The following is a 15,620-nucleotide window of genomic DNA, read 5'->3' as shown; positions in this document are numbered from 1 at the left end:
TATATATATATATATATATATATATATATATATATATATATTCCTATTAAAATATAAATATAATAAATACATATAAATAAACAATAAACAATAAACATGTCAAACTGAGTAACAGGGTTGTAGATTTTGCCTAAATTAAACTGTCACATATTATAGGCTAGTTAGTGTGGGACCAAATGTTAGTTGGTAATATTGATATTAACTTATTGTTAAATTGTTCTGTTAAGTAATGAACAGTATGAGTTTTTTTTACTTAACTATGGTAACATGGTTGAAAGATGAATGCAGTGAACATTTTGTCAAAAAAAACAAAAAAACCCTGAATGAATTTAATTGAATAATAATTACCTTCATTTAACCGTCATGTAGAAAGTGTCAAAATATATTTTTTTGGCTTCACTATTTTAAGGAATGTTACCTTCATTGTATTGTGGTAATCGTGCAGTAACAGGTTTGTGATACACTGCTAAATATAACACTTTGTAATATTAATATTAAAACATTTTTATAACATTAATCTGTTTTAATATTACTAACTTTTTTTATTAAATGGGGAAAAGTTATTAGTGCAATGAAATCCATTTCAGTATGATTTTAAATGTTGGGTGCAGTTGACAAAATCATGAACTAGGGTGAGACATGCTGAAATTTTTTTATGCTTTGCTTTTTTTTTTTGTCAGAAAATATTTTTTTCTTTGTAAAATGCATTGCTATTAAAATTATTTTTGTACTTAGGGCCACAAGGGGGCAGTATGGATTCAAGAGACACAAGATATTGTTTATTCCTTACATTGTATACTTGTGTGTTTTGTGTGTTTTATCCCAATGTTGACTTCTACAAAGCACATCCCGTTTTAGGCTCTTTTAAGAGTTGTTTGTTTGTTCTAAATACAGTCTGTCTTGCAGGAGGCAATTAAAGGCCAATTCATTAGCTGCTAAATGATCTAGGTGCAGAAGCCTTTGTTTTTAACACAGTCTGAGACATGCTTTTATCTGCTGCTGTTTCAGCATTAATTAGCTGAGATTTATAGAGCATTGTTTAAGCCTGTACCATTTGCTAACCTTACTAATACTGTAAACAGGATTTGTATAATTTTAATAAATATTTAACATCTCTAATCAGCTCTTAATTTATTAGGCTAACTGGTTTATTGACTCTTTCTTATTTTGCTTAATCTCCTTGAGACCTGCGATTCCTAATGGCTTTTGAGAGCCTTTTCTTGCACACAGCCATGCTGTCTCATGCACTGTCTCAGAGCCTGTGTTTTGTGTGTGAGTGCTTGGCAAAGTTCTGTGTGATATCGAATCTAATGCACATATTCAGGGTGACATGAACACAAACTGAAAGATGAAAAGCTGTTTAGTCTCAGGCAGTGAAGCGTGGACTTTTTTCACATTTTTCCCATTCTGAGGTGATGGTGGTGTTCTGAATGCATGATACTAAAAATTTGAAGCCAGTGTTTGCTGGGGAAAGAGATCTAAACTGTATTTAATATTCAATTATGAAACATGCATAACAGTTTATTATTTACAATAAAAAGTACACATTAAAAACATCTCTAATTCATTCAACATTCTAATATGAATATTCTTGTAAAAATACATGAATCAAAGTTTCATGACATTTCTAACTATTTGAACTGATTATATTTTATAATGCAGTAAATATAAATTTTTACAAAGTATTTTGATCCATAAACATGTTGTTTGTTTCTTCATTCTTAAAAACACACACACTGCCTACAAAATAAATATACTTAATGAAAATAAATGAATACAAATCTTTCTTGATGAATTAGTATTAATTTCTTAATATTAATAATACTGAAATGAACTTTTCCACGACATTCTAATTTATTGAGATGCACCTGTATATATATATTTGTTTAGAATTACATACACATTGACCTCTTTTTAAATTACCATTGAAAGTTTGGCTCGGTTCAAAGTATATCTGTAGGTGTCTGAGTAATTGTGTCCTGTATGTAATATGAATGATTCAGGAATTCAAACACATTCCTTTTGATCCCGCCAAATATGATGTTTCACTCTCGAGCGCAGTGCTCAGATCGTGTGAAATGTGATCAGGATTCTGTGCTTGTCCGATAGGACCTTTCTTAAATGTTATCTGAGGTTCTGTCTGTATCGGTCCGGCTCTAAAGAGACCGTTAATCCGATCTTCCCGGCTGATTCGCGCAGGCCTATGTGAAATGGGCTGCGTTATTCCGGCTCTTTCAGCGCAGGAGGAGAGTGTTGATGGGGCTTGGGCTGCGTGTCTAAGCTGCCACCCGGCGCAGTGAAATGTCATTTCCTCTGAAGCAACCTGCCATGACTAAGCCCCTTTATACATGGAGAGAGTCAGAGAGAGAGGGACCCGAGAGACTACGTGTGTGTGTAGGTGAAGTGTATGAACTCTGGCTGCTTTGAATACACATTTCGTGTACACTTGTAAGACAGTACGTTGTGTGTGTGTATGTATTAATGTCCAGGAAAGGGGCCTGTCTTTAAGTAGTACATATTTATATGATAGATGGGGTTGAAGCTCATCTTTGTCAGCTTAGATGACTTGAAGAGATATTTTTGTTCTGAGAATGTAGCGCAGTTGCATGATTGATAATGTTTTCTAAAGTATGCTGAGAGCATATTTGTACTGTGGTTCTTTCCCCAGCTGCCTGCTGTATATGAAATATGGGAAATTATGCAGGAAGTTTCATAATGTACTGTTATTTTTGCAAGAAAGTCCCCCATTTAGAAAAGCCAATGTATTTAACATAGCTTGAAGCGATAGTTCAGCAAGAAATGAAAATTCTGTCATCATTTACTCCACACATCATTTCTTTTTTCTGTGGAACACAAAAGAAGATTTTTCTTAAGGAATATCCTGGCTATTATTTTCAAAATAATGAAAATGAATGATGACCAGGACTCTTAAGCAGCAGAATGACAAAAAGTGTGGTATATAAGATTCATGCACTACATTTAAATGTCTTCCAGCCATTTTGTGGGATAAAAAGGCAGAAGTAGTCATTATAAAGTCATTAAACTTTGAAAGTCATGACTCTGCCTTAGCTGTCTTTAAACAGTTTAATGACATAAGTAGCAATGTCTGATTTTTGAATGAATCATTCCAGTGTAAAATCTTTTTAATGAATCTGCTGATGGGATTAAAAAGAATGTTCCTGAAACTAGTCTGAATGATTCCTTTACAAATCAGACTATTGTCAGTAAATAATGACTTAAATTTCAATCTGTTTGTTGCATAAACCTATTGTTTGACATCAGGGCCCAGTTGCATAAACTTAGCCTCTATGTTAAGACAGTGTCTTGAGAACTAGTCTGACCAACTAGCAGTTAGCCAAGGTGTAATCGGTCTTATTTTTTGGATTCAACTTAGACTAATCTACATTTTATGTATTTAAGTTTAAAAAATTATGACTGGTCTTAAAGAAAAAAAATTAGCTGACTAACATTTAAGACTAGTCTTAACCTTTTAACGTGTTTGCGTTCCACTGAAGAAAGTCGTAAGGGAACAACATGGCAACAGAATTTTCATTTAGGAGTAAACTATTTCTTTAATAATAATTTCAATGTAATATGAAATAATAAGCTTTTGAAAGAAGTCTCTTATACTCACTAAGGCTGCATTTGTTTGATTAAAAATACAGTAAAATCAGTAATGCTAAATCTTCAGCAGGCATTATTCCAATCTTTAGTGTCACATCATTCTTCAGAATTTCTCATCACTATTTAAAAAGCTGTATTTAAAAACAACACAACGGGTTAAATCACTCGGCTGGCAACACAAAGGGCACAGGTTTGAACCACAGTAGGGTTTAGCTGAAGGGGTACCAAGAATTATTACCAGCAAGTCACTTAACCCCACATTGATTTATAGTAAATGTCCCTGCAATTAGTGCAATGTTAAGCATTTGTTAAATGTCAAGTGACTAATTAAAAAACAATTGTTTTCAAGACCTGCTTCCAGAAGTCCAATTTATGTAAATTTATCACCAAGAAGCAATTTTGTTCTCCATGCAAACAAATGGTTAAATGACTGTAGATAAATGATAGTAATATGCAGTAGTTTTTGTATGTTTTGGAAATGATGAATCATGAAATAAATGAGCTAAATATCCTTTCAATTGGTTCCAGGTCTTTAAGACTCACTCCTGCATTCAAATTTTACTCCCAACCTCAAAATCAATTCAGAGCGGTTCTTGAGAAAGACTCTAAGATGAGTCACATCAGAGTAATTTCTTTGCTTGGTGCAAATCAAGGCTACGCCGTGAGGCCTTGTTTTATGGTATTTCTTACCAATATTTTAGCACATAGAAATGTGGAGAACATCTTTTTTCAAAGAGCTTATTTTCTTTTGAACTCTCCGTGTCAGGCTTGATGTTCAGAATCGCTTTAAAATGCATTAAAAAGCGCTCCAATAGCTGATAACTGCCCTTGTGCATCTGCCACACAGCTTGAAATGTCCTCTTTCATTTTCTGTCTGAGGACAAATTGAGGTTTTGTTGAGGCATATTGATTTTCACCTTGGCGTGCTTTTGCGTTTTCAAATAATCCGATGGCCTGAAAAGTTGGCGTTTTTATATGCTCTTCATGTGAAGCAAAAAACGATTTGTTTGTTTTCATGTAGCATCTAGTGGGTCTATCTATGTATTCCCTTTCTTTTATGTGATCGTCCTTACGTAAACAGTGTGAGTGAATTTCCACAAAGGCCTTTTTTGGTAAACGTAATGCAGTTTTCCATCTCTATTTCACACACGGTCTCTCTCTCATTGGTTGTTTCTCATGCACAGGACATTCTGAACAACTTGGATAACACTGGCTCATGTGATCTGGAAGATGATGACCTCATGCTTGATGTGGATCTGCCAGAGGACGGCGCCTTACTCCATGGTTAGTACACACACACACACACACACACATACAGTGTAATTGAGTAGTATAACCAGCAATCATTCACTAAGCCAAAACTGCCTTCTTATTTGACATCTAAAGTGCTTACAAATATGGAAAGTTTAAAGGGGTCATATGATGCGATTTCAAGTTTTCCTTTCTCTTTGGAGTGTTACAAGCTGTTCGTGAATAGATAAGATCCCTAAAGTTGCAAAGACTAAAGTCTCAAACCTAAAGAAATATACTTTATAAAAGTTAAGACTGGTCCACGCCCTCTTAAAACGCCTCATTTAAACACGCCCCCACATGTCTACGTCACTGTGTGGGAAGATTTGCATAACACCGCCCAAATGTTCACGCAAAGAAAGAAGGTGTAACTTTATTGTTGCTGCCACCGCTGCCGCCATGTTGTGAAGACGATGTGTGGTTCGTTGTAAAAAGCGAAACTACTTTGTTTGGCCTTCCAAAAGAGGACACGACTAGAAATCAGTGGTTAAGTTGTATTTACAACACTGTTCCAGAACAGTTCAACCCAAATATTCAGATATGTGCAGCACATTTTATGGAGGACTGTTTCCTGGGAGAGTAGACTACAATGCCGGCTGTTCTGACTCACAGACTGTAAGTACGTTGCACTGTAAGTGTGAGTTTTGAGCAGTGTAGAGTAGCGCTTGTTGTTTGTCATTTCTCCGATCACAAATGCAGACATGGTTTTATGTTTATGCGGCGCGATGCAACACAACCGCGTAAAAAGACAGTATAAGTCATTATAATCCATAATTATGTCCCCACTGGATGCAACAAATGCCTCGTTTATAATGGGTTTTAATGTTTTTGTCTCATCGCTCCGGCCGGGACACGGCATCATAGTATGGTAGGGGCGTAACATTTCAGTCACACACTTGAGGTATTCGGCCAATCACAACGCACTGGATAGCTGGCCAATCAGAGCACACCTCACTTTTCAGAATGATGAGCTTTGTAAAAATCGAGGCGTTTCAGAAAGGCGGGGCATAGAGGAGAAACAATAATGTACAGTATGTGGAAAATAATGTGTTTTTTAACCTTAAAACGCATAAACACGTTTCATTACACCAAATACACCAAATAATGTTGATTTTAGCAACATCATATGACCCCTTTAATAGAATCATCTCTGCATCACTGTTCTCTCAAAACTTGTAGTTCTGGTTAATAAATGACTAAATAAATGAATGTCTTTCTTATTGTTTTGAACACCAATACAGGAATTTACCATCAACTATTTACCTTTATAACCACAATAGTTCACTTTAATTGAATTTGTAATATAATCATCCTTGTGTTTATCTTTGATTTATTAATTCATCTTCCGTTTGGAAAAATGATAATAGCTGATCAGATTGCATCATTATGTTGATTGGTCACTGCCAAGTCCGAGTGATAATCACTATTTTGAATGTGAATGACTTTTGTACAGATGGCCATGTCAGAGTTTCCCGCAGCTCAGTGTGATTTTAATGAATTAAATGTGATGAAGAAGACATTGAATTCAGTGTATCAGTATATAATTCAGGTGGATTCAGTATGTCATTTTGTATTTGAATTCATGTTTTGTGGAATGTAAAGTTGTAGAGACATGGCTTGCTAACCCAGGACTTATTTTCCAACAGCTTGTGTTATTTTATGTTATGTATTATTTTTCAAGACAGTGAGAGAAGTGCTTTTTCTAGATTATTTATTACATGACTGCTGGCTGTTGTTTGGAGCTTTAGTTTTTGATGGATGAATTATGAGTTAAAGCTTAGTAAATATGTTTACTTTTCCCCCCAGCAAAACCTTACAGTAAAATAATCTAAAATAGTAGCTCAAAATAACTATTTCATATGAACGTACAACTATTTTACGTTTTTCTTCATTTTTAGTCACCCTTTGACTTCTGTGCAGTTCATTCATTAGTGCTGTAATGTGACATGAATTTTTAACTGTATAAATGTTTAATTTAGTCTTTCAATTAATTTGAGGTCATAAAATGCATATATAATATTTATCAAGAATTAGAAAAATGTCAAAAATAGTTTTAGACTGTTTTGTAAGTTATGCTGAAGAACACTGCTTGACTTTGTCAAATACAGTCAAACAAGATTAAATTAGTTATTAATGTAACCTTATACACTATCGTTCAGTTTTTTTTCTTTTAAAAAAATGAATACTTTTATTCTGCAAGTAAACATTAAATTGATCAAAAGTGACACTAAAGACAATAGTAATATTACAAAAGATTTTGTTTTGCATAAATCCTGTTCTTTTCATGTTCTCTCTCTATTAATCAAAGAGTCACACAAAAATGTCATGGTTTCCACACACACAGCTATTTTTAACATTGATAATAATAAGATTTTTTTTTTCGGAACCAGCATATTTGAATTATTTCTGAAGGATCGTGAGTGTTGCTGAAAATTCAGCTTTTCCATCGGAGGAATACCTTACGTTTTGATATTTCAATTAAATGAAAATAGAAACCTGTTAAAAATGTAATATTTCACAATATTGCTGTTTTTACTGTATTTTTAATCAAATAAATGCAGCCTTGGTGAACATAAGAGAACTTCTTTCAAAAACATATACAATCTTACTTTTACTTTTAATAAACATTCGAACAGAAGTGTATATTGTTATATTGTACTTACTGTCCTGTAATGGCACATGCTGTTGAACAAATGCAAGTGTATAACAGTAAAAACAAACAATAGTGCCTGTGTTACTAGCCTATCATGAATGAGTTTGCTATTGAAGACAGCCCCTGCCAGGAATACTGAATGTCAACTGAATCATCCATGGGACTCTCTTAGTTCTGGAAGGGAATGTCCTAGCGTGGCTTCCTGTTTTCTTCACTCTCAGAGTGTGATTTTTAGAGTGTGCGAATGAGGTCACAGGGTGGTTACGGGTTCTGCAGATTCCAGAGTCTTGTGTATGTAGACAAATTCCACATTAGAGATGGCAAACAAAGACTTCGTACATACACTTTACAAATGACATTTAAATGAATGAGTACAAGAGTGATTCCTGTTTGGGACCGTTCTTTCAGCTGTTTGTCTCATGTTAAAAAAATGTTTCTTTTGAGCGTTTGTGTTTGCTTGAATTTCGCGTCATGTTTACGTTCAGTGTTTTGGTCTGTGCCATCAGCAGGAATCAGTCAGTTTTACACTGCTGTGTATGTGTGTGGTATGTGTGTGTTGTATTTATAGCCCCGGGCGTCATGCCCTGCAGTCATGTGAGAGGGGTTGCAGAGCCAGAAAGAGTTAGAGGAGGGAATAGATTACTTAAGAGCCCCCTCCCCGTCGGTCTGTCTCCTTCCCTCCTTCATTCCTTCCATGGTCGATCCGTCCACTTGGCAAGCAGGAAGGCCTGCTGTTTTGACGCTAGTTCCCGTGACCAGTGGGGAGACCCTGCCCGAGGGCTGTGGCGACTTCGGCTGAGAGCACCAACATCAGCTCCCCTTCTCTCCTGATGGCCCCACGGCTCAGGGATTTACAGCTGTGTGTGTCTGTATGCGTCTGGTTCTGGTCAAATCTCCCAGGGAGTTCCCAGAACTCACAAGCTCATACACACACACACACACACACACACACACGTTCCAACAGGGCGGAAAAGTTATTGGATTTGCAGATGCTCGGGTGGCCAGTGAGAAAGTCGTAGGAAGTTTGACACAACTTTTTAAAGTTTTCTACATACTTTTTTTTGGAGTTCTACACCACACAACTTTGGAATTTGTAACTTTGGGGAGTTTTTGTCCAGCTGTATTTCAACCTTTTCTTTTGGATGTGTCAGTCAAAACAGACCATCTCTGCTTTTTGTTGTAAGGTCATTTGTATTCGTGTGGGTGAGTTTTGGACTGTTTTTCGAGTCTGTTTTTGAAGCTCTGGCAGTGAACCGGACAGCAAGGACAAGAGGAATGTAGCAGGTCTGTTTTGGGGCTTAGTTTTCTGTCTGTTCTACTTGCTGTCTTACTTTGTGTTAGAAGTGTATAGAAAGATTGAGAGAGCGCTTGTGTGTGTGTGTGTGTGTGTGTGTGTGAGATAGAGAGATTTTGTATGCCTCAGAGTGTGTTAGTGTAAGTTTGCCCTGATATCTCGCCTCAGGCGGTGTGAGTGCTTTGTATCGAAACTCTAAGAGCTCTGCGTTTGGAAGGACACTGCACAACCTCCCAGAGAAAGATGACCTTCTTTTTCCAAAAAGTGTGTGTCTGTTTCAGAGCGTTTCTTGGAGACTAACTGAATTATGTGGTTTAAAGTGAATTGGGTTTTGAGCGCTTGTTCAATGCGTTTGTTTATTTGTCATTGACTGCTGTTGACCCCTCTGTGCATGCAGATGGGATGGCCCACTTTGAGCGCTCTGACAGGGGGGGCCGGCCGGCTCAGTGGAGGAGAAGACAGCAGAGATGGAGTGGAACAGATCATGCTCATAATGACAACAGGTGAATGCCTTGGAATACGTATTTCCTAATTAAACATGATACTAAAAATGTAGAACAGGATTTGATTGGATTCTGAAAAGTGAGTGTTACAAGAGCAAATGTTTCACATAAGTGACTGTTAGGTTTTATATTTTTATAATTAAAAAATTAATTATATTTACTATAAACTTTATTTTAGTCTGAGTTGCACATTATATTTAGCATCCAGGACTAGAACTGTACATTTTATAATACAGGGTTTATATTAAATCTCTTTTAATATTTCTTTCACTCTGAGGCACATACATAATATAGTTTTTTTTCCACCAAATAGTTAATGTAATTTAGTTGTAATGGTTTGGGGTCAGTAATATTTTTAAAATACTTTTGAAAGAAGTCTCTTATGCTCACTTAAGGCTGCATTTATTTGAAAGTAAAAAAGTGCTATTATAAAATATTATAAATATTTAAAGGGGTGGTTGATTATGATTTCACTTTTTAAGCTTTAGTTAGTGTGTAATGTTGCTGCTAGAGCATCCTTGCTGAATCAGAGTATTAATTTAATTTAAAAAATATGTGAATACCCCAAACTTTTGAATGTTAGTGTGGATTGGGACATACAGCCACACAAACTGTTAGTCAAAGTGATGAAACGGAAGTCAGAATGATGTTATGAGAGACACTGTTAACACCTTAATTAAGGATACTTTAATTGCCAGATGTATACAGGAATAATATCTTCTGGTGATTTAGAAATAAAGCCAAGCTCCTGAACTTTGAATAGCCAGTGTTGATGTGTACGGTCAAGTAGTCAGTGTATTTTGGTCGACATCATGAAGTTTGGTAGAAGCTGTTTTTGCAGTCTTTTTGAACTGGAGTGAAAGTTTAGACTTTTGAAAGTTATCAAGAAAGTCATGATACAACCCCTTTAATTCTGATTTTTGTTTCTTTTTCTTGTATTTTTTCTATAAACTATATCTGAACTCTGTCTCAATCGGTCTTTTAGACTGGGCGGGTTTCATTACGATCCCTGTCGTACAGGCCATCGGCCCCTCCATCCCGCAATTCAGCATGAACTCGATCTCAAGCACATGGCGGAAGACTGCTCGTCTGTCAAATCACAGCTGCTCAAACTCAAGAGTCTGCTGCAGGTACCACACACACACACAGCTGGAAGAGTCATGTTTGCACTTTCATATGGAAACCCAGCTGTTACCCTCTGAGCAGCTTTTAGCATGTGTGTAGGGGCAAAAAAAAGAGAGAAAGAATAAAAGAACCTGAGAAGCTGTAAACATGAGTGTTTCAACAATAAATTGTCATTTTATGTAGATGGATGATGGTGAGATTACTCCAGAGAGTTTGGATTCCAGCGAAGATGACAGCAGAGACCAGCAGGTCTGTAACGTCTCATAAACACACACCTGAATAGAGCTGTTCAGCTTGTTGTCCTAAAACATTAGCACACTAAGAACATTAGCATGTTCAAGCCATGGGCTCCCTTAGGAAGCCCTCCCTTTTTCTACATCATAAATTAAACCCATTCATATCTTAAAACATGAACTTTGAAGCTGTTAAAATGCACAAGTTGCTACATAAAGGCTAAAACTATAAATGCATGAGAATCCTAATGTAGCAGCTTGTGTTTTGAAAGCACACAACAGTTCCAGAATTCACATCTGAGCTGTGTAATTTATGAAGTAGAACGAAACATTAATATATCTCAAGTAATGTTTACCACAGACCTTATTATACTCCTAAATTGCAAACTGCTATTCTAAAAAGCCATTAGGAATTCCAGAGGGAACCCATGGTGAATTAGTCTTCCATTTTGGCCTAAAAATTGTTTGTGTATGACAATTTAATATTTTTGTGTTTGATTTTATTATTTGTTTTGTATTTGTGTGTCAGATGGAGGAACTGATGAAGGAGGTGGCACATCTCAGGGAAGAGCTGAAAAATAAAGAAAAAATCATCACACGGCTCACTCATCAACAGCATCAACAATCTGTGAGCCATCGCCATTCCTGACACATTCACACTTGCACTCATTTTGACCATTTTGTATTGATTGAAGATACATAATACATGAGTGTAGTGTTGTCACGGTACCAAAATTTCAGTATTGTTGCCAGGTTTTCACAACAAAACCCGCCCAATCGCGTTTCGAGGGGGTCCCTGTTAAAGATCGCGTTCCGAGGATAAAATACGCGTGTTTTGGCGGGGTTCCCCTGGTAAAATTCGCATTCCAGGGGCTAAATATCACGTTAATGGGGTCGTTTTTCAACCCGCGGACATGAAAAACAACCCGCGGCAACAGTGTTAAAGCAGCCCAATTCCGCAGGAAAACCGCGGACTTGGCAACACTAGAAGAGGATAGCTTTCGGATAGCGCATCAAGAACCGGGTTGACCGGGTACTCGGTACCACCGGTACTTAAAAAAACCTGGTACCGTAACGTTTTCATTTTTTTAGTACCGACTTGGTACCGAAATACCGGGTCTTTTGACAACACTACATGAGTGGCTAATCAGAGCCTGCAGTGTCTGCTGGAAGATGCTAAAGTCATGCTAACTCCATGTCTGCATGAGTAAGATGAAATCAGGACGAGATGTTCTCAGAACAAACCCACATCTCATATTGTTCATTAACTTCACCGTTCCAAGCCATAAAAACAGCGAGTCAACACGTGCATTTTAACCTTTAATCCCAATTACTGTCACCTTCAGTGAGCAATTATATCATTAGCGCTAGTAAACTTGCTCACCTCTTTTGCATTATGCTGATTGCAAAGCAAAGATGAAGGCAATTGAGATTTCTTTACATTAGAACAAGAGTATGCTATTAGTGTTGCTCAAGGCAAGCATATGTATTATTTATACATTGGTTAAGGAATTTAAACTCTCCCTCACTTCACTACTGCCATGAATGATATCTCAAATTGTGTGGCTTGTTAAGGAGAGGTGCTGTTACTAGCAACCTGATTTCAGAGTTTAATTTTAATTTTTCAATTAAATGGTTTTAAAAATGTTTATCGGTTCTAAGAAAATTTAGATTGCAAAACTACTTTGCATATAAATAATTTATTATGAATGTATTCAGCTAAATTTATTCTAAGAAAATGTAGATTGCAAAACTACTGTGCATAAATATAAAAAATATAGAAATATAGAAATAATAATTATGAATAATATATTAAACAATTTATTATTATTAATAATAATTCATAAGGCATTGTTTTTACAATAGTTTAATGATTTTATGTCGCGTGTCAAAAATAAAAAAAGGAAAAATGGTTATTGGTTCTAAGAAAATTTCGGATGCAAAACTACTTTGCAAAACTACTTTAGATAAGACAAAAATAGGAATCTATGATGAATAATTTATTAAACGTATAATAATTATTATTATTAATTGTATTAATATTCATAATTCATAATGCATTGTGTTTATTGTAGTTTTTTGTAGTTATGTCATGTCAAAAATTAAACTAATTAGACTCAGTTCTTAATATTGTCATATCTGAACACTTTAAAAATTAGCTAACATCAAAATTCTGTGTAGTTATTCTGTATAGTCATTAAAAACAATAATGGTCAGATTCTCTCTACTAGCAATGCCCTGCAAACCAGCATTTTTGGGTGCAAGTTTTGAATGATTGAGATATTCAAACTTTTTATTTCTTTAGAACGTGTACAAATCAAATTATTATTGCTTTGATTCTTTTTCTTTCAGCCGGTGAGATGTCAGTGTCATCAGCAGAAGTCAGGGGTCAAAGGTGAGAGAAGAACTCATCATGATAAATCCACTCAGACGGTGTGGCGACCGCCCCATCATCACCCCGCTGTGAGTCATTTCTCGCTATCTGGCTAGCAACGTGCATGTCAACACGATCGCATCATCAAGGCACCCAAAACTCTCCCAAAATGTCAGTGTAGTGAGACGAGTGTATCTGTGTGTGTCCTTGGTTGAGCCGTCTGCCTCGTTTTCATTTCCTGTTTCCCCCTTAAACCTCTCTAGGCTTTGTAGGTGGCTAGTTGTTTACAAAGGGGGGAAGCAAATGTGTTGTCAGGGTTGACAAATCAGACAACACATTCCTTCTGTTCTTTTCCTCTCCTCCATCCTTTCCTCCCTCGCGTTCGTTTTTCGTGGTGAAATAGCCCGATGCTCTCTCGGGACGCCCTGAGCTGACGGTAGTTTGCCGAGGTGCCGATTTGGCCAATTTGCAGCTGCTAGGGGAAAACGGGCATCTACTACAGAGTGCAGAATGATTGTCATATCCTATTTAAGTGAAGCCGTGCTGCACCTACTCCGGTGGTTTAGCTTTCAGAGCCCAAGCCTGAGATGTTCACCATGGGACGTGTTCTTATTGACGACCAGCACACAATCAGTAAAGCTAACGGTACACGGCGAAAGACTGGAGTCAGGAGAGATTATAGGGAGGAGAGAGATGAGGGAAGTAACAAGCGATGGATGAGAATTTGGAAGTGGAAATGAGGAAGAGAAATAAACTGTTACAGCGGATTGGGGATAACAGGACTTGTTCATTTTGCACACGTTAGTGTTCAAAGTTTCATTTTCTTTGCCTGTATGACTTTCCCCACCTACAGTATGTGACTTTTAACCAACTTTTTTTCTGTGGGACATAAATGAAGATGTTTAGAAGAATGTCCTGCTGCTCTTTTCCATATATTGAAAGTGAATAAGTGACCATGGCTGTCAAGCAAGATTATCCGTCAGAATTGAAATTTTAATTTCTTGCACTATGCTGTTATATGATTTTTAAAAACCTGGAATGTAGTGTAAGATTCGTATGGATTACACTTATTAAGCTTTATGGTGATTTTTTTTTTTAATTGTTCTTTTGGGTGCTTAATGGTTCTAGGTCCCCATTCACGTTCATTACATGGAACATTGCAGCTACGACATTCTGATAAACCATGTGGGATTGGGGAAGAAACCAAGCAGGTGTGGGCAATTTTATTTTTTTATTTTTTGGTAAGATAGCTATTAAAATCAGTTCTTAGAAATGGCAAAAAAATATTAGCTTAAAGGGATAGGTCACCCAAAAATAGAAAATTCTTTCATTTACTCAACCTCATGTTGGTCCACAACCATGTGACTCATTCATCTAAGAAGCATAAATGAAGATATTTTTATTGAAATGTTAGAGGTGAGAAAATAATTTGAGAATTTTCTTTTTTTTGGTGAACTGCCACAGGTTTTTTGACGGGATAAACTTGGCATGAGTTCATTATAAAGCAAGTTATCAATGATCAGTTATTAATTGTCACAAAACTGCAAACAATCTAAGGAAATGTATAGCATGTTAACATACTGTAATGTTTAATCTGTGGTTGCTGGCTTTATCATAACTCAAACACTTAAATATTTGTTCTACTTACGATGAGTGTGTCATGTTCCTGGACGGACTTCCTTTGTCCTTGGAACAACATTCCTTTCAGTCGATTATAGACCTCACTCTTTCCCTAATGCTAAACGAATGCCTAAAATTAGCAGGGGAAGACTGGGTTGATTGGACTCGTTCCTGTAAAGAATGTTGATTCAGGAAAACGTCCTACTTGTGTAAATGACATCTTGTACATGAATTATGCACCAGATATCATAGCATCTTTTGTTTACCCCAGTTATGTCTTGTAAAACAGCTATTACATATCGTTCTTGTCTACACACTGCCATTTTTAGAGAAATCTGCAAATTGCATACTAATGTCTATACTACTTTGAATGCATACTCCGTAATGCTGCCTCTTGTTCATTTAAGCATTAAGTGAGTCTTGCTGAGGCAGTATTTTGACTGGTCCACTTTACAGCTTATTCTGGCCAGGAACAACCCCCTTAGACAGGAAGAAACCTGCTCTTATGTGCTTCTTTAGAGGCGGGTGAATCTGAAATTGATCATACCAGACTAAACATTACATTTCAAATAATGCCAGAGAAGTCTCTATGAATGGTTTAGTCTGTCCAAAAGTACTCATACTGTAGTTTCACAGACACAGAGTTAAAAACAAGCCAAATATACAGTTGCACTGGTGAATATGGTAAATATCACTGGTGAATATCTTGAATATCCATTTACTTGCTGTTTAGCCCATCAAACAAAACCAAATATTGTTCAATTTCAGTTTGACTGAAACCGTATTTTTTCTGTTTTGAAATTTCATATAAAAGTTTTAGTCTGACTCAAATCAGAGTTTTGGGGTCTGTAAGATTTGTTAATGTTTTTTAAAGGGGTCATATGATGCGATTTCAATTTTTCCT

General features: G+C 36.3%; 1 protein-coding gene across 1 annotated transcript in view; it reads left to right on the top strand.

Moving 5' to 3' along the window:
- The window catches only part of LOC107668501 (serine-rich coiled-coil domain-containing protein 2-like), a gene marked incomplete at its 5' end in the record, with an annotated part of 37,239 nt that overhangs the window by 8,681 nt on the left and 12,938 nt on the right, over nucleotides 1-15,620 (top strand). The window contains 6 exons of the mRNA XM_016460388.1: nucleotides 4,809-4,908; nucleotides 9,259-9,364; nucleotides 10,350-10,494; nucleotides 10,673-10,738; nucleotides 11,252-11,350; nucleotides 13,075-13,185. Of these exons, the coding sequence (XP_016315874.1) occupies nucleotides 4,809-4,908; nucleotides 9,259-9,364; nucleotides 10,350-10,494; nucleotides 10,673-10,738; nucleotides 11,252-11,350; nucleotides 13,075-13,185 (627 nt within the window). The remainder of the gene's footprint in view (nucleotides 1-4,808; nucleotides 4,909-9,258; nucleotides 9,365-10,349; nucleotides 10,495-10,672; nucleotides 10,739-11,251; nucleotides 11,351-13,074; nucleotides 13,186-15,620) is intronic.

This window comes from Sinocyclocheilus anshuiensis, unplaced genomic scaffold (genome assembly GCF_001515605.1).
Source record: "Sinocyclocheilus anshuiensis isolate Anshui unplaced genomic scaffold, SAMN03320099.WGS_v1.1 scaffold52, whole genome shotgun sequence".
NCBI classification, from domain to species: Eukaryota; Metazoa; Chordata; class Actinopteri; order Cypriniformes; family Cyprinidae; genus Sinocyclocheilus; species Sinocyclocheilus anshuiensis.
The sequence above is the reverse complement of the archived record's forward strand: the minus strand, read 5'-3'. Positions and strand labels throughout refer to the sequence as shown.